Here is a 25,521-nt window from a genome sequence, read left to right on the forward strand (position 1 = left end):
GCCCTCTGGCTCCAAGAGCAATCTTCATGTCACTGGAAACTTGGTAACCTCTTTGTCCTCACTACCTGACTTCTTCGGATGGAATGTTGCTTCCAGAACTGATGCTTCCGAAACCAGTCAGAATAAGATTATTGGTTGGCTGTGTCATCTTCAGGTTCTAAGATTATCCTGATTTCATGGGTGTTGCACCTTTAAAACTCCCCCATTCTCTTTGGTGACCCACCCCTCCCCAAGGGAAAATTGGATAGATGAGACTCATGGTAAACAGAGAAAACACTGAAACCTATTTAAGAGCAGCCACAAGTTCATTGTGCTTCTTAAGTTAATTATATTCTCTTTGACTTCCAGCCAGGTCCTTCTCTGGGACTCCATAGAGACTTGGCCACCTTTCCCCTCCATAGACTGGACTGGCAGTTTGCCTGCCTTCTTCCTTTCCTTAATCCTTAAACAATGAAAAAACAGATCATTCCTGAGTGTTTTTTGCATGTCCAACTGGATGGTAGGTGCCATGGGCTATCCACGAGAAAATCCACGAACTTACCTTCTGATCTGGAAGAAAACAATTTCTATGTGAATCTACTGAAAACATTTGGTCAAGCAGGAAGAGTGTTGGAGTTGGATTTAGAGGACCCAGATTTGAATCTTGCTTCTGCCACTTCTTATCTCTGTGACTCCATTCAGACTCTCAAGGACTCATTTCTTCAGCTATAAAGTGAGGATCTTGGACCAGAGGATCTCTGTGATCCTTCTCAGATCTGTGGCCCCATGAGCAATGTCAAGATTAAAATGCCTATAGTAGAGGTTAGAAGGAGTGTTTCCTAGTGCTTAGAACACTAAAACAGGCATAGGGAGTGCTGGGACTAGGGTGGTAAAAGTGGAAATTAAAGACAGATAGATGGAGGAGGCAATATGGAGGAGTGGAGAGAAAGTTGGCTTTGGAGTCAGGAAGCTCTGAGTTCAAGTCCTATCACTGACATGTATGCACTTCTTTTATGGCTGGGCAGGTCATTTCATCTCTCACTGTCTCAGACATCTCTTACCAGTTATTGACTCACTTTGGTAGAGAGAGCTTCCTCACTGGGAGCTGCTTATACCAAAGAAATCACAAGTACAGACCAAAGCAAACCTGTGTAACTCATGTTCTATAGCAACTCTCTTGAACTCCCACTGGCAGGTTGGGGTCCCCGAGAGAGTGGGTGCTACAGCTTCACCTCAGGGCTTCTGGGGTACCTCTGAGGACCCGTGGGTTATTTTCTAGTGTTATAGTTAGTGTTATGAGCCCCAACAGGGCTTTGTCCCATGATTATCAGTTGATTAGACAGCCAGACCTATTTAGCTTCAGAAATAGTATTTACTGCAATGACATAGTTGAAATAGTTGGTACAAAATATCTCCCCCTAAAGTCTGTGACACATTTCCCCCCTGGTATATAAAGATTCCAGGGGAAAGTGGGCTCAAGATTAGACGTGGCAGAGGGGTGACCCCCAGCTTTGAGAAGTCCTTTTTCTGGAGTCCTCAAGATATTCCCCTCAGGTATGGTGTAACTTTTCTGCTAGGCTTCTGCTAGAACTGTGAACCTGTGTTTCCTCAGCATATCCAGTCTGTCTTCACTTCCCAGTGCAGACCCCAATGGCAGCCACTATTGTCTCAAGGTTGCTGCTGGAATACCAATGGAAGTGAGAGGTCCAAGATTCCTTCAAGCTTGCAAGGTCCTCCTTTGGCTGGGGTGGGGAAGAAGGAAGGCAGGTGGTACTGACCCCGTGTTCTCCCTCCATTCAGGTCCCTCTGCTTCTCAGGGCCCAAGCTGGAAGGCATCTTCCATATTGTTAGATCTCTTAGGCTCTGAAATAGCTCTTGGTTTTATACAAGATGTCCAAGGTGTGACCAAGTCCCTTGACCCATCTGAACAGATTTACTACAGGATGTAGACAGGTCTTCAGGCTTAGTTATACTAGTAAGCACAGAAATGTGCTCTTCTCTGATAAATATATCAGGACACAAAGCCTCACCATTTTCTTTACGGTTTTGATCAATCAATTGATTAAGCTACTCAATCTCTGCTTCATGGGGAAGCTAAATGGCTCAGTGGATAGACTGCCAAATCTGGAGTGAGGAAGTTGTTGTTCAATTGTCTCAGTCATGTCTGACCCTTTGTGACCCCATTTGGGGTTTTCTTGGCAAAGATACTGGAGTGGTTGGCCATTTCCTTCTCCAGCTCTTTTTACAGGTGAGGAAACTGAAGCAAACAGGAAGACCAGAGTTCAAATCCGGCCTCAAACATTTACTAACTGTATGACCTAAACTCTGTTTACTTCAGTATCCCTTCTGTAAGATAAAGATAATAATAGCTTTTACCTCCCATGGTTATTGTGAGAATCAAATGAGATAAGAAAGAACTTAGCACAGTGACTGGTAGATGGAAAGTGCCATGTAAGTGTTGTCTACGACAGATACGATAATCATGATAATAATGAGCATTTGTATAGTTTAAAGGTTTCAAACCACTCATCTGATCTTCACAAGAGCTCTTGTGTTCTTATCCCTGTTTTGTAGATATGAGAGACATTTATGAAAGGGAAAGTGACAGAGCAGATCACAGCAGGTGGCGTGTGTGTGTGTGTGTGTGTGTGTGTGTGTGTTTCTTTGTTGTTACTGACTGCAATATTAGGCTAGTGATTGGGGCAATTCTGCAGTGTATCTTCTTTAGATTTCAACAGAACATTTGACAAAGTCTTCTATAGTATCCTCACAGACAAGATAGCGATGTGACTTAGAGGATGGTACAGTAAAAAGGTATGAAATTGTCTCAGTGATCCCAGCCAAACCAAATTCATTAAATTTTGTTCAGTCATGTCTGACTCTTGGTGACCCTATTTTGGGTTTTCTTTTCAAATATACTGGAGTGGTTTGCCATTTCCTTCTCCAGCTCATTTTACAGATGAGGAAACTGAGGCAAACAGGGTTAAATGACTTGCCTGAGGTCACATAGCTAGTAAGTGTCTGAGGTCAGATTTGAACTCAGGAAGAAGAGTCTTCCTGACTTCAGCCCCAGCACTATCCACTGCACTACCTAGCTGCCCAAAGTCATTAGTATCTCCATATCATTGTGGAGGTCCCTAGTATGGTACCCTAACCATCTCTCCTTGGCTTTATGCTGTTCAACTTTAAAAAAAAATCAGTGACGAAGATGAAAGCATTGCTCAATCAACCGAGTATTTATTAAGTACCAGATAGAAAGACAAAAAGAAAACAGTCCCTGCCCCAAAAAGGCTCATTCCGATGGTATATTTATCACATTTGAAGATGCCATGAGGCCAGGAGACAGAGCCAGCATGTTGGATAACAATGCCTAAAGCTCTTGGCAGGCTGCAGGACTAGTCTAAATCGGCTAAGATGAAATGTTATCGTGATCAATACGAAGTCCTTCACTCGGGTTCAAAACAATGACCTTCACAAGGACCAGATGAGCGAGGCATGGAGCAGAGAGCAATTTGTCTTAGAAAGAGCTAGGGCTTTCAGTGAATGGAAGACTCAGTGTGAGTCAACAGTGGAGTGCTAATGTGATATTAGAATACATTAAGAAAGGCTGGGTGTCCTGAATGAGGAAAATGACAGTGCTGCTGACCTCTGCCATGATTAGGTAGTCTGTGGTGTGCTGAATTCAGTACTGGGTGCCACATTTTAGGAAGGACGCCAGTTCACTAGCTCTTAGGGGTTCAGTGATCATCTCTTTGCAAACTAGTCACACATACCCCCATCCAGTCCCAATCTCTCCCCAGCCCTACATCACTAGCTGCTTTCTGCACATCCTTGCTCGGATATCGTATTGGAATCTCCAGTATAATATGTCCAAGCTAGAACTCGTGATGCCTAATTTGGTGATTTCCCAAAGTTCCATATCTTGTTTGCTTGCTGCTCTCACATCTCTGAGGTCAAGCACTTGCTATTCTTTCCTCCAAGAAACTGGGTCCTGAATCTCAGCATCGACCAGGAAATCTTCTGTTAACACTCCATCTCTGCCTCTTTCCCTGCCTCCACTTTGGGAGAAAAGGGTTCCTGAGTGGGGAACAGAATGGGAGGGGGGGGGACACTGCCAGGATGTACAGGTTTCAAGAAGCTACTGTGTGTATGTATTAGCTTTGCCTTGGTTGTCTGGCCTATTTGCTCACTCAGATCCACAATAGCTATATATCAAGGAATCAGCAATGAGGATACTACGCCTTGCACACGGAGCTATCTTCAAAAGCTGAATAAAGCCCTTATTGAGACAGGGCTCCCTCCTCTCTACCACTGTACCCATGGGATATATTTTCACTCCCCCACCCTTGCACTGGTCCAGGAGAGTTAGAATATTCCCCTCCCCATTGCCACTTCCAGACTCTACCTTTACCACTATTGCTCAGCAACTTGTTTTTCTTTGAAGTACACAGTATCCACCTTTTCCACCCAATTCAGATTATGGTGGCTGTTGTATAGCAGCCACTAGATCATTCTTCCTCTTTTCTTTCTTTTTTAACATGTAATTTTAAATTTAAATGCCTTCTCATTTACATGTAAATTTTTTTAACTTAAATTTTTTTTGAGTTCCAAATTCTTTCCCACCATCCCTCCCTCCCCTTCCTCCTTCTTTAGAAGACAAGCAAATCAATAGATTTCTACATGTGCAGTCATGCAATCTTCCCTCCTTCTCAAAGAATTCAGTACTTGACTCATCGTCTTACTCTCCCCCCAATTTCTGCTCTTATGATAGGGGATTTCCATGTCCATGTTAATGCTCCTTCAAATTCCCCTAGCTTCTGAATTCCTCAGTCTCCTTAAGTCTCATGACTTACTCCTTTAATCTACTTTTCACCTTTATACTACTGGCTTTTACCATCATGCAGAAGTTTTTCACTTCCTTGATTAAAAACTCTACCATCCCCTTATCTTATTGTACTGTCCTTGATAATTCCATTTCTCCCTATGCCCATCGAGATGTTCAATCCCTCTCTTCCTCTGTACTTTCTTAGGCCATTACTCCTGCACTGAATACGCTTCCCTCTCTCTAGTCTTGACTTGGTGGTTAGTTAGCCAATTTGATTCCACACTGTCGTTTGCTCTAGAATACCTCACCCTTATTTCTTCTCAAATCTCTGTCCTGAGCTACTTTCACCATCTACCTCTTCCACTCCTACTTACAATACTGCTTAATTGAGCTAGAGAAAGTCTCACAACCAGGCTGACTTGGGTGAACATTATACATTCAGGTTGTCCAGTAGCTCTCATTGCAACAAGGTTGTCCTTTTTCATTCCTCCCTAATTGAGTCCCTGTCTCACCTCTCAAAAGTCTTTCCCAAACCTAGAGTTTCTCACAGAAAACCACACCTTTTACTTTAGTGAGAAATTTGAGTCCATTCGGAGTGAGTCCTTTTTCTCCCTTTCTGTTTATCTGAATCCCCCTTAACATCTCCCTTACTCTTCTTTCCCCCAGTTTCTGACAGTGAAGTGGTCCTCCTCCTTGCTTTCAAAACCAACCTCTCTATGTGTGCATTGGGTCCATCTCGCCTGCCATCTTCTCCAGCAGATTATCACCCCCTTTCCCACTCGTCTTTCTATGTAATCTTTCCATATCAACTGGTTTCTTCCATATTGCTTTCAAACATGCAATCCTTCAAAAACTAGCTCCTATATCCTACCATTCCCTCAAGCTATTGTCATATATGTTCTTTCTTTTATGGCCAAATTCCTAGAAAAAACTATCTATACTTGCTGTCTCCATCTCTCCTCAACCCTTTGCAGTTCAGCTTCTGACCTCATCACTCAACTCAATTGTGTCTTTCTCTCTTTAGTTCCTGGCAAATCACTCATAAATCCTTCTGATGTTGTGATCTCTATGTATTAGCACAGGAAATGAACTTTCTTTCTATGCCATTGCTTCCCAATTTGTATAATGGGTGATAGATATTAGCACTTGCCTCTCCTCAAACTCCCAGTAGGGAAAGAGGATTTGTGAGCGTGAGCTTCAGAGGAACCAGCCCTCATAACTGTAATACAAAGTGATTTCCTCATCCTGATTATTCCTTGTAGCTTTCTTCCATTATTGTTTCAGTTATTTGCCTTTACCTTGAAAACATAGGAAAAAAGATTCTCTGTGTAAGCATTGTGTCATATGACTTAAGCACCCATGAGAACATGGAGAGTTTGTAGTTTAAAAGCCTGTGGTCTTTTAAGGTAACGGCTTTCGAGAGCTCGGGTTAGAGGAGCAGGAACTTTCTTACATTTGCAAATCTCCATGTATTTTTACTCATGTAAAAAGATTTAGTAAATGTCAGTTAATCGCTCAGTAGCAAAGGGCTGTGGCTGGTTGACGTGAGTGCGATATAGAGTCCTGAAATGCCTCAGGAAGCTGGATTGCTTCAGACAGCTCTCATGGGCTGCCTGGTTCTGACCTCCTAGAGCTTTTCATGCCTTCTTCCTGTCTCCATGTCCCCATCGCCGACATCTGGACCTTGGGCTAGCAACCAACCAAGTATTTATTAAGTATTTATTATGTGCGAGGTATCCTGGTAGGCACAGGACTGCAAAGATAAGTGGAACAGGGCCTGCCTGCCCTCAAGTAGCTTGCCACCAACAAAATGCCTGCCTGTAAGCAAGAGGGATTGGATCTCTGTCTTCCTCTCTCCCTCCCAATTGATATAGTCACAGAACATCTCTTTGACTTCTTAAACTGCCTCTGTGTCTTTAAAGATCATCCAGGGTATATAGCCAATCATTTTTTGTCTAATAATTTTGCTCCCTTCCCACTCAGTGAAGGGACACAGGCTTTGAAGAGGGATAACAAGAAGTTAACAAACACTTTCTGTCAACATTCTAATACCTTATTATCATTGATTACATGTTGTGACTTCCTTGACTAGACTGGGTTGGTGGAGGTACTAAATCTCCCCCCTTTATATATAAAATAAAGGTGAAGTAATTCATGAGTCAGGAAGACCTGAGTTTAAATCTGGCCTCAGACCCTGGACAAGTCATTTAACCATGTTGTCTCAGTTTCTTCATCTATAAAATGGGTGGGAGAAGGAAATGGCAAACCACTTCAGTATCTTTGTCAAGAAAACCCCAAATGGGGTCTTGAATAATCAAACATGACTGAAATGGCTGAACAACTACAATGACTCATGAGGAGAATGAACTAGCAGCTTAGGGAATCAGGAAAAGCTTCAGGTAGAAGGTAACACTTGAACTGAACTTTGAAGGAAAGCAGGGATTGTTAGAGGCAGAAGGAGAGCGTCTTGGACATGGGGGAGGGCCAAGGCAAAGGTACAGAAATAGGAGATTTTATGTTGTGCTTGAAAAGCAGATGGAAACTCATTTGTTTGGACATAGAGTGTGTGAGGGGGAGTAGTATAAAATAGGACGGGAAAAGTAGATTGAAGCTAGGTTGTGAGATATTTTAAATGCCAAAACAGAGGAGGCAAAAGGGAGCCACTAAGGTTATTGAGTAGGGATGTGCCATGGTGATACTTATGCATTATGGAAGTCACGTTGGCAGCTCTATAGAGAATGAGCCTGGAGGACTAATTAGAAGTCTATGGAAATAATCTGTGGTAGACGATGAAGTTCATGTGACTATAGAGGTGAAGGTCAGTGCAAGAGGTTGTGGAGGTAAAATTGACAAGACGTGGCAACTGGCCACAACTATGTGAATGAGAGAGAATCTGAGTTGGTGATGACAACAAGGATGCCAAGCTGAGTGACTGGAAGGTGATGGCACCCTATGTAAATGACTCCTACTACTTTCCCCTCTCAGTATCTGTCTCTCTGTCTTTCCTCTTCTTTTATCACCAACTGCCTAGTAGATATGTCCTATAGGTATCTCAAATTCAACATGTTTAAAATACAACTCATTATCTTCTCCCATAACCCACCTCTTGAAATCCTCCTTGGCTCTTTACCTTCTGCCACCTCCCATATCCAATTAATCGCCCAGTCTTGTTGATTATAACCTCTCGCATCCCCTTTCTACTCACATGGCTACCACTCTACCCAGAGCAGGCCTCTGTCACCTCTTCCTGGACTATTTCAGTCATGTCCTCATTCGTCATCATGCTTATCTCCTCCTCTACCTACCGTCTCTCCCTTCTCTCAGTTTTTCTCCATGGGCTTGTCAAAGTGATGTTCCTAAGACATAAAAGTAACCATGTCACTCCCTGCTTAACAAGCTCCAGTTGTCTCTTATGGGCCCTCGATGAAAATACATCCCCCTCTGACAATCTGCTTCATGCTATCTTTACTGTCTTATTACCCAATTCTCCCTTTCATGAACTTTCTGTCACAGCCTCTGTGCCTTTCCAACAAAGCTTAACTCAAGTACCATCTCCTAGAAGAGGCCTCATCTCCAGCTGCCAGTGATCACTTGCCAGTATTTTGTATTGACTTATGTGTACACAATTCCCCCAGTGGAATGTAAACTCCTTGAAGGCAGGAGCCATTTTGTTTTGTTTCCATCTTTGTATCTCCTAATGTCTGATGCATGACAGGTAATTAATAACACTTGCCTTATTGCTTAATCATACCTTTTCTCTATCATAATGAAATTCTGTACTGATAACAAAGCCAGCCTTGGCAAAATGGGAATTAGGAAAACTTGGTTCTTCATGTCTTTCTGGCTTTCCTTTTAGCACCTATTTTATTCAACTCCTCTAACCCTATGGAGACCTGTTCATTTTCTTTCTTGTCCCCCAAACTCTTGTAAGGTGTCCATGGCTGAAGCTCAAGCTGTGAGTCTTTCCAGGGGATTGGTATTTCTTTCATTATTCATGGAAATTAGCTCTAAATTAAGGATTTTACGTGCGGTGCCACTGGGGTGTGTGTGTGTGTGACATTTTTGCATAAGGAAACCTTCCCAGGCGTGCAGGTCTTGGCTCATGTTTAGGGTTAGCCCCATATACTAGATAGTGCAGAAGAAAGGAGACCATAAGGCCCCCTGAATGATTCTTGACTTTGCCAAGTTCTCCACGGTAAGGAGTGAAGAGCAGAACCATGACCCCGTGCTGCACAAAGAGCTTTGTGCGCTCTCCTGGGGGATTCTGGGAGTGAGGGACAGGTCGCCAGAAAGATTCTTTTGTCTCTTACTCACTTGGATCAGAGTGAACACAAACAACCTGTTTCTTTATTAATGCCACTCTCTTTTTTTTGCAGAGCTAGATTAAGCGCTGATTAAAGGTGAATGATTCCACAGTATAAATGTAAGTGCCTTCTCACATTACAGACTTTACTCTGAGATTCTTTAAAATCACTTTGGCTCTTTTCCCATTTGCCTCACACAGCTCTCTCCACCCCACCCAAGAGAGGACTCCAGGCTCCCTCAGAAAGGCAGCTAGCTCAGCTCCGAGGAGCATCTCAGCTCAGCTCCTGGGAGGCGTCTTTGGGGCGCCCTTGGGCTGCTGAGGACACAGGGAAGGGCCCTGGAGAGTCTCTGCTCACAAGGTAGGAAGAAGCTCAATCCTGTTGTATAGTTTTCCTTTTTTTCTCTTTCTTTTCTAGAAGTCCAGGGCTGGGAAGATGCACTTCTCCTTGGGTGAATAATACAGTCAGGAAAAAGAGGAAAATTCACTTTTTACTACTTCCCTTCCTCAAATCCAGAAGCAGCTTTAGCTATGTCTCAGTCCCTGGTGATGGTGAAAAAGACATGGTCCAGCTTGTTAGAGTTAGCTGGCTGACTTTTAGGAGTGAGAGACAGCTTTCTGTCCCCACTGATCCAGGCTCTCCTGTCCCCACCTAAGGGGAATATTATGCACATTTTCCAAACCTTGGATTGATTCATTATGACTAAATGACTTGGTCAGAAAAAAAATTCTCTCTTTTTGCTGTTTGAGGATCTAATAAACAACAGTCACTGCTCTGGAGTTCCTGTTTTAAACATTTTGTGTTAAGATTTATGTCTCTGATGACTTTGTTACTGTTATGTCTGTACGTGAAAACGAATCGAGCGTGTCCAGTTTGTGTGTAAGAGCGTGTCAGATGGAAGAAACTGTGGCCTGTCATCTCTGGCCTGATTGTTTTCGTTGGAGAGGTCAGTGGTAGCCACTGAAATATGTTTGCCTGATTTGTGAATGGAGGAGTCTGCTATCCTTGGGAGTCCTTGTCCACCTGATTCAGGAGGAAGAGGAGCTGGACAGCAGCTACATCCCATTGTTCTGCTCATGCATTCTTGTCTTTCCCCACCCTGTTGGGAATGTGGAAGCGCTGAGCCCAGGGTGGAATTTTGGGATTTGGAAAATTAAGATTCCTATGGGTATGCCTGTGAATTTTTTTTTTAAATCTATTGTTTATTGTTGCTTTCTTTGGGTGGTTGAGGTCAGGATAAAAAATAGCTTCTAGCTATTTGACCACACTGGCAGAACTCCTAGGGGAGAGAACCCCTAAATATATGTCTGAGTAAAGTTGCCTGAGCTTCCCACTCACATGTCAAATTACCCGGCTAGGGCGAGGTGACATTTCTCACTGAGTTAGCAGTCTTTTTCATTCCCTCCTTTCCTGGGGACATGGGAAGTAGGTGTTTGGATTGAAAAGGCCTCTTCTACAGATGGAGGCAATGTTTTTCTATATATAATAGAGATAATGATGTATAACTAATTTTTAAAAACCGAAATGATCCCTCTTTGATCACTGACAGTATTTTTCTAAAAGTTCTAGTGAATTTGCTTTCAGACTGGACTATCAGGAGAAAATTGACTGAGGCTGGCTGTAGCTTTTGGGCTCGATACACACATATATACATATGAACACTTGGCAGGGAAAAGTTGAGTGCAAAGAGAATAACAGCATTCAGAATAAAAATTATGCTTTGTGCGACAGAGTAGAAAAACTGAATTCTGATGAAGGGAGAAAGTGCCTAGCCAAGTCTCCTGCCTCCAACTGTAGTTGGTGCTTTGTTAAATGTTCAACAACCAGCTCTCCGAAAAAAATGTGCTCACTATACGCTTTTAAGATTAATGTGCATCATGAACATTTTCTCCATTAATTTCTTAAGGCTAAACAATCAATAAAATGACAAATCAAGCCCTGTGTGTAGTGCATTGATTTCCCAAAGTGTAGGAGCTCACAAGGAAAATTTAATAATCATTTTAAGATTACAGCATACCCCAGAATTGTAATAGAATGTAATGGTTTACAAAAAGACGGATACGAATACACTCTCCTCCAATACATATTGTGATTGTTTTATGCATTATGAGTCCATACAATTAAAATTTTTCACCCAATCTAGATTACAGTAGGTGTAGTATGCCAACATACCAGGTCATTCTCTCTCCCTTCTCAAAGAGTTCAGTACCTGATTCACCATCTTCCTTGCCCCAACTTCCATTGGGGAGTTTAATATTCACATACCCTGAAACCTCTAATCTCCCAATTCTTTAGCCTCTTTAAATTCCACGACCTACTTCTTCACTCCACCTCAGCCATACATAGGGATGGTCACACACTGGGATCTTATTATTACCCATCAATGTTCCGCTTCCCAAATTAGAAACTCTGACATTCCTGATATCTGACCATGACTTCTTATCATTCCTCCTCTTTCTATGTCTCATTCCTCCTCTTTCTATGTCCCATTCCTCCTAGATCTGTCCTTTCTTCCATAAGATATCCATTGCCCCCACCCCTCAGTGATTTCTTAGACCACTCTTGCTCTGACCTCACTTCCTACCTTTCCAACCTCAACCCAATAGTTAGCTGGTCTGACTCTACTTGAATCTCTCATCCTCTTGTCCTGTTGCTACTTCCTGTTTCCTAACCTCAGCCTTAGATTGTTCCTACCATCTTCTTCCTCACAAGTCCCTGAATGTAGCTTGAGATGGTCTCACAATGGTGCTGACTGGATACATTATAAATTCATGTTATCCAAACTCTACAGCAAAGCAGTCCTTCTGTTCCTTCATGTCCGGTTTCTTCTCTCCTATCAGAAGCTATTTCAAACCTTATCTCCCCCCTCCCCCCCCCTGCCCCAAACCTTTTCCACCCTTTCTTACTCTCTTCAGCTTAGGACCTTGTCTTGTATTTTATGGAGAAAACGGAGGCCATTTGATGCAAGCTCCCTTTTTCTCTCTTTCTTTGCATCTCAAAACCCTTTGACAGTATGTCTTTCTTTTACTTTCTGACAAAGAGGTGGCCTTTCTCCTTGATAAGGCAAGACCTTCTACGTGTGTGTGTGATTCCACACCCTTTTCTCCTGTCTAGCAGACTACTCCATTGATCATCTTCTCTCTACCTGGCATCTTTAATCTCTCCCTATCAACAGGTCCCTTCCCTAACTGCATTCAAACATGCCCAAGTCTCTCTCATCCCCAAAACAAACAGGCCTTAAAGAAATCTAAAAACAAAAACATCTTGGCTAGATCTAAGCATCTCCTTAAACTATTGTCCTCCACTCCTCTGTTTGGCTTTTAAAGCCCTTTACAGCCTGGCCCCAGCCTCTCTCTCCAGCTTTATCGGACATCCCTGCCCCTCTTACACTCTGTGATCCAGCCAAATTGGCATCTCTGTATTCCTCAACACATGCCACTCCATATCCTGGACCACTAGCTTTGCATACTCCATCTCATATGCTTGGAATGCCCTCCCCCCTCCCTGCCACCTCATACAGTCTCTTTCATCCTTTCAGATTGAGCTTAGGGACCATCTTCTTGATGGAAACTTTTCCTGATTCACTCCAATTGTCCTTTCTCCCAAATTAGCTTGTATTTAACTTGTGTGTATTTGTATGTGCACATGTGTGTATTTGTATGTATACCCTACATCTTTTCCTATGTACCTCTCATGTTAGCCACCAACTGAGCACCCCTTGTGAACAGGGACTATTTTTTTTTCTTTTGTACTTATACCCTCAGTGCCTAGAACACAGCCTGGCACATTAATAAACACTTACTGGTTGATTGATTGGTAGACAATCTGCTGAAGTTTCTTAAAAATAACTAAAAACAACAAACTGGTATTTCTTAAAAAAAACCCAATCATTAACTGGTGTCCAGTCTTCTGTTGATGACCCTCTCCATACTTAGCTTGGTTGGTAAAGCTATTCGTGTTTCTTGTAGGACATGCCAAGTTTTGCATTCTGCTCTCTTAGGAACAATTTTGTGGTATAATAAACCACCAGAACATGAATTTTCCCACAGAACAGAAATCCCATTTTTTTTTGGTTTTGACAGATAGCCAATTTGTGTGATGTGAATTGCTTTTCTGTGGTATTATTGCCTCTTTCATGGCTGGAAGGCTGTAATTGTTATTAAGAAAGTTCTTGGGGCAGCTAGGTGGCACAGTGGATAGAGCACCAGCCCTGAAGACAGGAGGACTTGAGTTCAAATCCGGCCTCAGACCAAACACTTGACACTTACTAGCTGTGTGACCCTGGTCAAGTCACTTAACCTCAATTGCCTAAAAAAAAAAGTTCTTAGGGTGAGACACTATTTGCCATCTTGTCATTTTTATCCAGATGTCCTAGACTTACTTTTTAAAGTTACATGAACCAATTGCTTTGTTTTACTTGTTCTTAGATGTATTCTTTCTACCTTTTTTATTTTTGTTGGAAATACTATTTTCAGAGAAAGTATTTATTCTAAAATCTATGGTTTCTAGTTTTTAAACTATATTTACTGAGGAGTCGTTATGTCCATGAATTCATAAATCCAGTGACTTCCAAGCAAAAAGCAGCTGCCACATTCATATCTTCCTAACTGGAGAAATGATGTGTATGAGTGTGTGTGTGTGTGTGTGTGTGTACATATGTATATATATGCACACATACAACAGATGGGGCTTAGGGCCTGCCTACCTTGGAAGGTGGCTAAATCACAGAATCAAGGGTTCTTGGAGTTTGCAGCAATCCATAAATCATTTAATCTAACCTGGAGAGCAAGTGCATAGGTTTGCTGAAACTTGGATTGTGTGAAAGGGCTAGAGTTTGGTGGTGAAAGGTTTTAAATGCCAGGCTGGGGAGTTTGTATTTTATGCTGGAAGTAATAAAGAGCCACTTAAGATTTTATAGCAAGGAAATGATAATCTCAACAACAATAACAACCAGAAGCATTTATTAAGCACGTACCATGAGTCAGGTACTGTGTTAAATGCTAGGGATACAAAGAAAGGCAAAAGATAGACCTTGTTCTCAGGGAACCCACAGTCTAGTGCAAACAACCAGGTCCAAACAAGATGTATATAGGATAAATCAGAGGTAATCAACAGAGGGGAGGTGCTAGTGTTAAGGGGAATTGGGAAAGGCTTCTTGTAGAAGATAGAATTTCAGGTGGTACTTGAAGGAAGCCAAGAAAGCCAAAAGACAGATAAGGAAGGAGGACATTCCAGGCATGGAGGACATTGAGTGAAAATGTCTAGAGGTGGGAAATAGAGTATTGTGGGCAAGAAAAAGCAGGGAGGTCAGTGTCATTGGATTGCACAATACATGAAACAGAGTAAGGTATAAGATGACTAAAAAGGTAGGAAGGAGCTGGGTTATAAAGGGCTTTAAGGACCAAACAGAGGATTTTATATTTGATCTTGAAGGAGATAGGAAGTCACTGGACTTAACTGAACTTTCTCTCTCTCTCTCTGTCTCTGTCTCTCTCTCTCTGTATGTGTGTGTGTGTGTGTGTGTGTGTGTGTGTGTGTATGTGTGGTGTGTGTGTGTGTGTGTAAGACACAGTCAGACATGCACTTTAGGAAGATCACACTAACAGCCAGTGAAGGATTGGAGGACAGAGAGACTTTCGGCATGGAGACCAACCAGTAGCTGTTGCAATAATAGTCCAGGTGTGTACTAGCAAGGAGATTATAGCAATATATCATAAAGATCATACACTATGAACAGCTGGGATTTATAATGGGAATATAGGGCTGGTTCAAAATTAGGAAAGCTATCAGCAGAATTGACTGTATGAATAACAAAAACAACCAAAATAATATAATTATCCAAAAATGCAGAAAAAGCTTTTAACTATACAACACTCATTCCTATTAAAAATACTAGAAAGCACAGGACTAAATGATGCTTTCCTTAAAATGATAGGTAATATCTATCTAAAACCATCAGCAAGCATTATCTGTAATGGAGATAAGCTAGAAGCCTTCCCCATAAGATGGAGGTGAAGCAAGTATGCCCATTATCACCACTATTATTTAATATTGCATTAGAATTGCTAGGTATAGCAATACAAGAAGAAAACGAAATTGAAAGAATGAGAATAGACAATGAGGACACAAAACTATCTTTGCAGATGACATGATGATATACTTAGAGAATCCCAAAGAATCAACTAAAAAACCACTTGAAATAATGAACAACTTTAGCAAAGTTGCAGGATATAAAATAAACCCATATAAATCATCAGCATGTCTATATATTACCAACAAAGCCTAGCAGCAAGAGATAGAGAAAGAGAAATTCCACTTAAAATAACTGTAGACAATATAAAATACTTGGGAGTCTAGTTGCCAAGACAAACCCAGGAACTATATGAACACAACTACAAAGCACTTTTCACACAACTAAAGTTAGATTTAAACAGTTGGACAAATACTAATTGTTCATGGGTAGGCTGAGCCAATATAATAAAATAACAATTCTGCCTAAATTAATTTACTTACTCAGTGCCATGCCAATCTAACCATCAAAAATTATTGTATAGAGCTAGAAAAAATAATAACAAAATTCCCTGTAACAGGGCCACCAAATATGATGGCAGTTTAAAGTTCAGGGTGCTGTTGTGACTCCGTTAGAAGCAGGCCAGATTTTAAGAATCTGAGCCTCTTGGATTATTTTCATCAGCCTCTCCTTGTCTGTAAACAAGTCTGGGGACACTCGTTTATCTGACACTTTTGACATTTTGTTGGTTACTTTCATTTTGGTGTTACCCATGGAGGGTCTTTGGGTTCCACCCTTAAATCTCCGCAGTCTCATGGGCTTTTTTCCAGGGTAAACAAATATCAATAACATTCAATACATCCAGTCATGGGTACCTATTGTCAGGCTTTACTATTGCTCTGAGGTAGGGTGTACGTCTGTTACATTTTAGCTAGGTGGCTCAGTGGATAGAGTGCTGGACTTGGTGTTACGAAGACCTGAGTTCAAATCCAGCCTCAGACACTTACTAGCTGTGTGGTTCTGGGCCAGTCATTTAACCACTGTCTGCCTTAGTTTCTTATCAATAAAATGGGGATGAAAATAGCATCTCCCTCTGAGGATCAAATGAGATAATATTCTCAATCACTTTGCAAACCTTAAAGTACTATATAAATGTTTCTTCTTCCTCCTCTTCCTCTTTTTTCCGTAAAGTTTTTACCTGTGTAAAGTGAATAGCTAACAAAATTGTTTAAACCCCAAGTCATAGTGACCACAGGACAGTCCATGTTACAGGCCTGTATTTAGATATTTATCATTTTGGGATCTGGCCCACTCTGTCTCTAAAGGAGACTTTGATTTCCCCTTTTGTAGAATTGAGCCATTAGCGCCCTCAAGGATGGGCAGGCAGGATCCATGACTGTTTTGCTCTGTTGTTTTGGAGGACTGTTGGGCTAGAATTACGTCTACCTCACAACAAATATTTGCAGTCTAGGGGCATGTTGCTTTTTTAGGGGTCCAGAACAAAGGCCACTTTTCTTAGCACTCTTAGCTCACTCCAGCTAATACTAGTTACCCTAAAGACAATGCCCAATATAAAGCAAACACGGAAAGTTATACAGATTAGAGCAGATTATGGGACACTAAAGAGAACAGGAGAACGACCATGCTGGCAAATCTGTTTTTAGCAGTCTTCCGTGTTAAAGCTGCTGCGAATCAAAGTATGTATTGCATGGCTGGCTTCCCGCCCCCCACATGCCTGCTCAGGGGCTGCCATTAGCCATTCAGAAGTTGACGCCTTCTGCCTTCTCTTGGCCATCTCTCTGGCAATCAGTTTCTCTTTCCTCTGAGAGCTCCTCACACTTAGGTAACATTGTGGGCCCTGACATCTCTCAGACAATTAGAAGTCAAGTCCCCTTCTGGGCCCAAGTGCAGAGTCACAGGCCTCTGGGCCATGAGCCTGGTGGGTTGGGTGAGTTACACCAGTTTAACTCAGAATTATCAATGCTTCTCCTCCTTTTAGGAGGAGGAAGTGCTGATCTTTCCATTGCTGCCTTGTGTTGAGGGACCCTGTGCTTTCATAATATTATGTGTATTTTTGTTGGTATATTCCTCCTGGACTCAAAGATTCATGGAGACCTGCTTCAAAGTTGGCATTAAGTCATTAATGACTGCCCTTTGGACTCAACCAAATAATTCTGAATATGTTTAGACTATATAATTCTATCTTTTGCACAAGCTTAATAGAGTGTGAGAGATTTTTGAAGATGCTTTGCTAAAGGCTAGGTAAACTATATTTACAACACTACCTCGATCTTCTAGAAGACTGTCTTGATGAACAGCATTCCATAAGCATTTCTCGATGCCTCAGTTATATCACTCATTGTTCTAAGGGCTGGGGGCGTATGCACAGACCAACACATAGTAGTCCCCTTAAGGAGCTTCCATTCTAAACTTAGGGTTGTTCAGTATAATGTGTTCTTGATAATGCCATCCTGCCTCTTTGTGATCACCATCTCTTTTCTGGGTAGTCATTAACTTACTTTCCCTTCAAAAACCTTCCAGGAACTGAAATCAAGCTGATTGGTCTATAATGTGAAGACTCCATTCTTTTCCCTGCCCCCCTTTAAAAAAATCAGGCTATCTGCAGTTCTTCAATCTCAAGAAACATCTTCCATCTACCATGATATTTCAAGGATTAATGAGTGATAATCTGCCAGTTTCTTCAGTACTTGAGAATGTAGTCTCTTAGGGCTTTGTGACTTGAACTCATGAAGGACATCTAAAGGATTTTTAAAAAATAAAACTATCTTAATACTTACATATTGGGATTCAACTCAAAATAATTATTTTTTAATTTGTCATTTCTAGTCCAAAGGAAAAAAAAATTGAGCAACTCTGGCTTCTCTCTGTAGTGGTCCTTTTCCTTCTATGAATCAATTTGTGGTGACGGTTCTTTCCCTTTACATTGTTGCAGTTATTGCGTATATTCTTTTCCTTACTTCCTTCACCTTGCATCAGTTCACGTAAGTCCTTCTGTGTTTCTCTGTATTTACGATGTTTGTCATTGCTTATAGCACAGGACTATTCCATTACATTCATGTACCACAATTCATTTAGTTATTCCTCGACTCACGGACATATACTTTATTTCCTGTTCTTTCAGTTCTACAAACATTTTGGTGTGTGAGGACTTCTTATCAATGACTTCCATGAGGTTTATGCCTTAGTAATGGAATTGCTGGGTAAAAAGGTATCATTTTATTTGCATAATTCTAAATTGCTTTCCAAAATGGTTGTACTAATTCATAGCACAACCAACAACGTACTAGGGTACCTATCTTTCCACAACCCCTCCACCATTGACTATTGTCTTTTTTGTTTTTGGGCATCTTTACCAATTTTCAGGATGTGAGATGAAACCTCATCATTCTTTTGATTTACATTTCTTTCATTACTAATGATTTGGATCGTTCTTTTATATGCTTGTAAACAATTTGCAGTTCTTCTTTTGAGAACTGTTTGTTCTGGCTTCTGACTTCATTCTGCTGAAACTGCTCTTTCCAAAGTGATCAGTGATCTCTTAGTTGCTGAATCCAATGGTCTTTGCTCATTCCTTATTCTCCTTGACTTCCCAGAAGCCTTTAATACCACTGATCACCCTGTCCTGCGGGACAGTCTCTTCTCTCTAGGTTTTCTGGATATCCTTCTGTCTTGGTTCTCCTCCTACCTCTCTGACCACTCCTCAGCCTCCTTTGCTGGATCCTAATCCAGTTCATTCCCTTTAATTGTAGGTGTCCCTTGGGACTTTGTGCCAGGCCCTCTCCTCTTCTCCCTCTATGCTGTTTTCACTTTCTGATCTCTTCAGCTGCCGTGGATTTAATTGCCATCTTTGTACTGATAATTCTCAAGTCTACCTATCCTGCCCTAACCTCTATGATGACCTTCAATCTTGCATCTCCAATTACTTTTCAGATATCTCAAACTGGATGGCTACTAGACACCAATCAATCAACCGACCAACCAATAAACATTTATTAAGTGCCTTCTATGTGCCAGGCACTGTGCTAAGTGCTGGAAATACAAAAAAAAGGCAAAAACAATCCCTGCCCTCAAAGACCTTATAATCTAATGGGGAAGACAATATGCAAACAAACATAAACAAAACAAGCTACATACATGATACAGAGGAGACAATTAAGAGAGGGAAGTCATTGTAATTAAGAGGGGTTGGGAAGACTTCCTGTAGAAGATGGGATTTTAGTTGAGATTTAAAAAAAGACAGGAAGGTCAGTAGTCAAAGTGGAGGAAGGAGAGTGTTCCAGACATGAGACAGCTCTGAGAGTGATCACCATAGAGATGGCAAATCCATGGAAACTGATGAGATTGCCAAGTGAGCTCATATAGAGGGAGAAGGGATGAGGGGATAGGACAAAACCCTGAGGGATACTTAGCTTCGCTTAAGCATATTCCAAAGAGACCTCATTATCTTCCCCCTAAACCCTCCCCACCACCTTCCCTATCGCTGTATAGCACAACTGCCTTGTCTAGTCACTCAGACTCCTAACCCAGGAGCGGTCCTGGCGTCTTTATTTCTCTCACTCCCCATCTCCAATCTGCTACCAAGGCCTATTAGTTAATTTTTACAACACCTATAGGATACTCCTCCTTCTGTCTTCTGATACTGCCATCACTCTAGTACAGGCCCTCATGTCTGGATCATTGCATAGTCTGTAGATGAGTCTGCCCACCTCCAGTCTCTCCCCACTCCAATCCATCCTCCTCTCAGTCACAGAACAGATTTTTCCCAAAGTACAGGTTTGATCATATCATCCTCCTACTCAATAACATCCTCCTAACTCAGTGACTTCCTATCACCTCCAGGATCAAATAGAAAATCTTCTGTTTGGCATTCAAAGCCCCTTACAACCTGCCTTCTCCTACCTTGCCAGTCTTCTTACACCCTTCTCTCCCCCACCATGTAATTTGGGGCCCAGTGACACTGGCCATGTTGTTCCTTGTCCACAATTTGCCATTTCCTGACCGGATATTTTCATTCGCTGCTCCCTATGCCAGGAATTCTCTCCCTCCTCATCTCCTCTTCCTGGCTTCCCTGATACCCTTCAAGTCTCAGCTACAGTCTCATCTTCTGCAAGAAGCCTTCTCCAATCCTTTTTAATCACAGTGCCTTCTCTCAGAAATAATCTCTTTTTTTTCTTTTAAAATTATTTTTATTGATGTTGGTGTTACAGTTTGGACAACCGATAAACACATTGATGGAAATCTGCAGAGATAGATAGCTGATAGACATAATACTTGTTACATACATTTACATAAAGCCTTTTGAGGAAAAAAAGTAATCTTAGTATCAGAACCTACTTATTCCTTTTTAAAAAATATTTTATTTTTAATTTATGGAATAAAATAAGCATTTCAGTACAATAAAAAGATGATTGTACATGAAACTGCACATCTGCTGTGCACAACTTTCAAAACAAATCCAGGGAGGCGGAGCCAAGATGGCGGAGTGAAAGCAGTGACTTGCTTGAGCTCTCCCCCAAACCCCTCCAAATACTCATAAAAAATGGCTCTAAACAAATTCTGAAGCAGCAGAACCCACAAAAAGACAGAGTGAAACAAATTTCCAGCCCAAGACAACCTGGATGATTGATCAGAAAGGTGTATCGTGCCGGGCTGGGAGCGCAGCGCAGCACGGCGTGCGTGCACAGGCCACAGCGTGGGCGCGCAGGCTGCAGCAAACCTGGAGCAGGCCTCAGAGGACTGAATCTCGGGCAGCTGTGGAGGTTTCCAGACTCCTCAATCCACCAATGCCAAAGACAAATTAGAAGGTCAGTGGGAAAAGTCTGTTTCTGTCGGTGGTCAGAGAGGAAGCGGGGGGTTCTCCATTCTCAAGAGCATGGCCCTGGGGCGTGGGGGGGGCAGCTGCTTCCTGAGCTTCCGGCCCACAGACTGAGGGGGAATCCAGTGGCTGATCAGAGAGGGACTGCAGGGATCTCTTTGCCAGTGCTGAGGCAGGAATCTCTTGTTTTGCCCATGTTTGGATCTGGGCCACAGTTCTGGCAGCGGTGCTGGGGTGAGGAGGAGCGCTGGCTTAGTGGAGCTTGTAGTGGCTGTGGAGAGGAACCCCTACCTCACAGTTACAGGACAGAAAGGAATACTTGTGTGCAGGCCAGGAAAGGAGTAAACACCTCCCCTTATCATACCACCTTGGAAGAACTGAAAATTTACAGGTCCCTACAAGTATCTCTGAAAACAGCTGTACAAACCCCGAAGCTTGGGACAGTACATTCTCCACATTGGAAGCAGATCTACCTTAACAAAGAGTTTAAAACTCAAGTAATTGGCCGGGATCATGAGCAAGCAGCACAAAAAGAGTCAGACTACATTATCTTACTTTGGTGACAAAGAAGATCAAAATATACAACCAGAAGAAGACAACAAAGTCAAAGCCCTACATCCAAAGCCTCCAAGAAAAATATGAATTGGTCCCAGGATGGAAGAGCTCAAAAAGATTTTGAGAAGCAAGTTAGAGAAGTAGAGGAAAAACTGAGAGTGATGCTAAAGGAGACCCAAAAAAATACTGAAGAAAATAACACCTTAAAAAATAGCCTAACCCAAATGGCAAAAGAGGTCCAAAAAGCCAATGAGGAGAAAAATGCCCTAAAAAGCAAAATTGGCCATGGAAAAGGAAGTCCAAAAGCTTACTGAAGAAAATACTTCCTTAAAAATTAGAATAGAGCAATTAGAAGATAGTGACTTTATGAGAAATCACGACACAGTAGAACAAATCCAAAAGAATGAAAAATTAGAAAACAATGTGAAATATCTCATTGGAAAAACAACTGACCTGGAAAATAGATCCAGGAGAGAGAATTTAAAAATTATTGGACTATCTGAAAGCCATGATCAAAAAAGAGCCTAGACATCATCTTTCAAGAAATTATCAAGGAAAACTGCCCTGATATAGTAGAACCAGAGGGCAAAATAGAAATTGAAAGAATCCACAGATCTCCTCCTGAAAGAGATCCCCAAAGGAAAACTCCTAGGAATATTGTAGCCAAATTCCAGAGTTCCCAGGTCAAGGAGAAAATATTACAAGCTGCCAGAAGGAAACAGTTCAAGTACTGTGGAACACAATCAGGATAACACAAGATTTAGCAGCTTCTACATTAAAGGACCGCAGGGCATGGAATATAATATTCCGGAGGGCAAAGGAGATAGGATTACAACCAAGAATCACCTACCCAGCAAAACTGAGTATAATCCTTCAGGGGAAAAAATGGTCATTCGGTGAAATAGAGGACTTTCAAGCATTCTTGATGAAAAGACCAGAGCTGAATAGAAAATTTGACTTTCAAATACAGGACTCAAGTGGAACATGAAGAGGTAAACAGGAAAGAGAAATCATAAGAGACTTATTAAGATTGAACTGTTTACATTCCTGCATGGAAAGATGATATTTATAACTCATGAGACCTTTGTCAGTATCAGGGTAGTTGGAGGAAAAAAATTATATGTATATAAGATAGATAGATAGAGGGCACAGGGTGAGTTGAAGATTAAGGGGTCATATCTGGAGAATAAAATTAAGGGATGAGAGAGGATTATACTCAGAGAAGAAGAAAGGGAGAGGTAGAATGGGGTAAATTATCTCACAAAAAAACCAGAAAAGTCTCTTACAGTGGAAGGGGAAACAGGGGAAGGTGAGAGGGAATGAGGGAATCTTATTCTCATAGGATTTGGCTTAAGGAGGGAATAACATACACATACACATTCAATTGGGTATGGAAATCTGTCTTACCCTATAGGAAAACAGGGAGAAGGGGACAAGAGAGCAGGGGGATGATAGAGAGGAGGGCAGATTGGGAAAGGGGTTAATCAGAAGTAAATACTTCTGAGGAGAGACGGTGTCAAAAGAAAGAATAGAGTAAATGGGAGGGCAGGATAAGATTAAGGGAAATAGAGTTAGTTTTTCACAACATGTCTACTATGGACGTGTTTTGCATAACTGCACATGTACAGCTTATATTGAGTTGCTTGCCTTTTCAATGAGGGTGGGTGGGGAGGGAGGAAGAGAGAAAATTTGAAACCTAAAGTTTTAAAAACATATGTTTAAAAAAATGTTTTCACATGCTACTGGGAAATAAATATAGGAAATGGGGTACCGAAGTCTATCCTGCCCTACAGGAAAATAGAAGGGGAAGGGGATAAGAGAAGGGGAGAGAGATAGAAGAGAGGACAGAGTAGGGGAAGGGATATTCAGAATGCATGCCATCTTGGGGTGGGGGGGGGGGAGATGGGGTGAAAATTTGGAACTCAAAAACTTGTGGAAGGGAATGTTGAAAACTAAAAATAAATAAATTTATATTTAAAAAAAAATTGAACCACTTAACCAGCAGTAGCACTTCCAGGGCTGTATCCCAAAGAGATCATAAAAGTGGGAAAGCACCCACATGTACAAAAATATTGATAGCAGCTTTTTCTGTGGTGGCAAAGAATTGGAAATTGAAGGGATGCCCATCAATTGGGGAATGGCTGAACAAGGTTGGTATATGAATGTAATGGAATACTATTGTGCTATAAGAAATGATGAGCAGGTGGACTTCAGAAAAACCTAGAAAGACTTGTATGGTCTGATGCTGAGTGAAGTGAGTGGAACCAGGAGAACATTGTACACAGTAACAGCCACGTTGTGTGATGACTAATACTGATAGACTTAACCCTTCTCAGCGATACAAACATCTAAGACATCTCCAAAGGCCTCATGATGGAAAATGCTATCCACATCCAAAGAAGGAACTATGGAGTTTGAATGCAGATCAAAGCATACCATTTGTTATTTTTTTTCCTTCTGTTGTGTTTTGTTTCCTCTTTCTGGTGGTTCCTCCTATTGGTTTTAATTCTTACTTACAACATCGCTAATGTGAAAATATGTTTAATAGGAATGTATTTGTGTAGCCTATATAAAACTCAAAAGCTTATGGAAGTGTTTGTTGATAAATCAAAATAAATTAATTAAAAATTAAAAAAAACAAAAAAACAACAAAAAAAAACAAATCCAGGAACCATATGAAGAAAATTATGAAAAGACCTTTTCATGCAAATAAAATCAGATTTAAATAATTGGAAAAATATTAATTGGTCACAGGTAGGCCAATATAATAAAAATGATGACTTCACTCTAATTTATATATTTAATGCTGTCCCAATTAAATTAACAAAAATAATTTACTGAATACTGAATTTTAAATCTGAATTACTGAAAAAAATAACAAAATTCTTTTGGAAAAAATAAAAAGTCAAGAATATCAAAGAAACTAATGAAAAAAATGTAAAGGAAGGAGATTTAGCAGATCTTAAACCATATTATAAGGTAGTAATTATCAAAACTCTCTGATATTGGCCAAGAAATAGAAAGGTAGAGCAGTGGAATAGAGTAGACATACAATTTACAATAGCAAATAAACATAATCTTGTATTTGATAAATATAAAGACTTAAGATTCTGTGATAAGCATTCATTATTTGATAAAAAAAATTGTTGGGAAAACTGGAAAGCAATAAGGCAGAAACTGGGCATGGACCAATATCTCATACCATTTCTGAAGATAATGTCAAAATGGATACATGGGGGCAGGTAGGTGGTACAATGGATAGAGGACCAACCCTGGATTCAGGAGGACCTGAGTTCAAATCTGGTCTCAGACATATAACACTTACTAGTGTGACCTTGGGCAAGTCACTTAACCCCATTGCCTAACACCCCCCCCAAAAAAAAGCAAAATGAATACATACATAGGTAAAAAGAGAAATTTTACAAGAAAAGTAGGACATAGAACATATTACTTCTCAGGCTTATCGACAGGTGAACAATTTATGAATAAACAAGAGATAGAGAGCTGAATGAGGTATAAAATTGATAATTTCAATTACATTAAATTAAAATGTTTTTGTACAAATAAAGCAAATGTAGCCAAAATCAGAAGGAAAGCAAAAAATTGGGAAAAATATTTTATAGACAATTTCTCAGATAAAGGTTTCATATCTCAAGTATATAAAGAACTTTGTCAAATCTAAAAGAATATGAGTCATTTCCCAATTGATAAATGGTCAAAGGATGTGAACAGACAGTTTTCCAATGAAGAAATCAAAACAATTTGTAGTTATATGAAAAAATGCTCTAAATCATTATTGATTAGAGAAATGCAAATTAAAACAACCTTTAGATGTCATTTTACACTACCAGATTGGCTAAAATTCTCTCTAATTTATCCTGTCTATATCTCATCTGTGTATACTTATTTACCTCTTGTCACCCCCTTAGACTGTGAGCTCCTAGACGAGGATTGTTTTTGCTTTTTTTTTTTGAATTCCCAGCACTTTCACTGTGCGTGGCACATAGTTGGT

General features: G+C 40.9%; 1 protein-coding gene across 1 annotated transcript in view; it reads left to right on the top strand.

The window, feature by feature from the left end:
* The first annotated feature begins 8,895 nt into the window (after window positions 1-8,895).
* Window positions 8,896-25,521, top strand: part of SCN11A (sodium voltage-gated channel alpha subunit 11) — a 150,645-nt gene continuing 134,019 nt past the window's right edge. Inside the window, exons 1-2 of the mRNA XM_078152077.1 lie at window positions 8,896-9,227; window positions 9,309-9,468. Coding sequence (XP_078008203.1) covers window positions 9,209-9,227; window positions 9,309-9,468 — 179 coding nt within the window. The 5' untranslated portion in view covers window positions 8,896-9,208. The remainder of the gene's footprint in view (window positions 9,228-9,308; window positions 9,469-25,521) is intronic.

This window comes from Phascolarctos cinereus, unplaced genomic scaffold (genome assembly GCF_003287225.1).
Source record: "Phascolarctos cinereus isolate Bilbo 61053 unplaced genomic scaffold, phaCin_HiC Scaffold_4;HRSCAF=312, whole genome shotgun sequence".
Classification (NCBI taxonomy): domain Eukaryota; kingdom Metazoa; phylum Chordata; class Mammalia; order Diprotodontia; family Phascolarctidae; genus Phascolarctos; species Phascolarctos cinereus.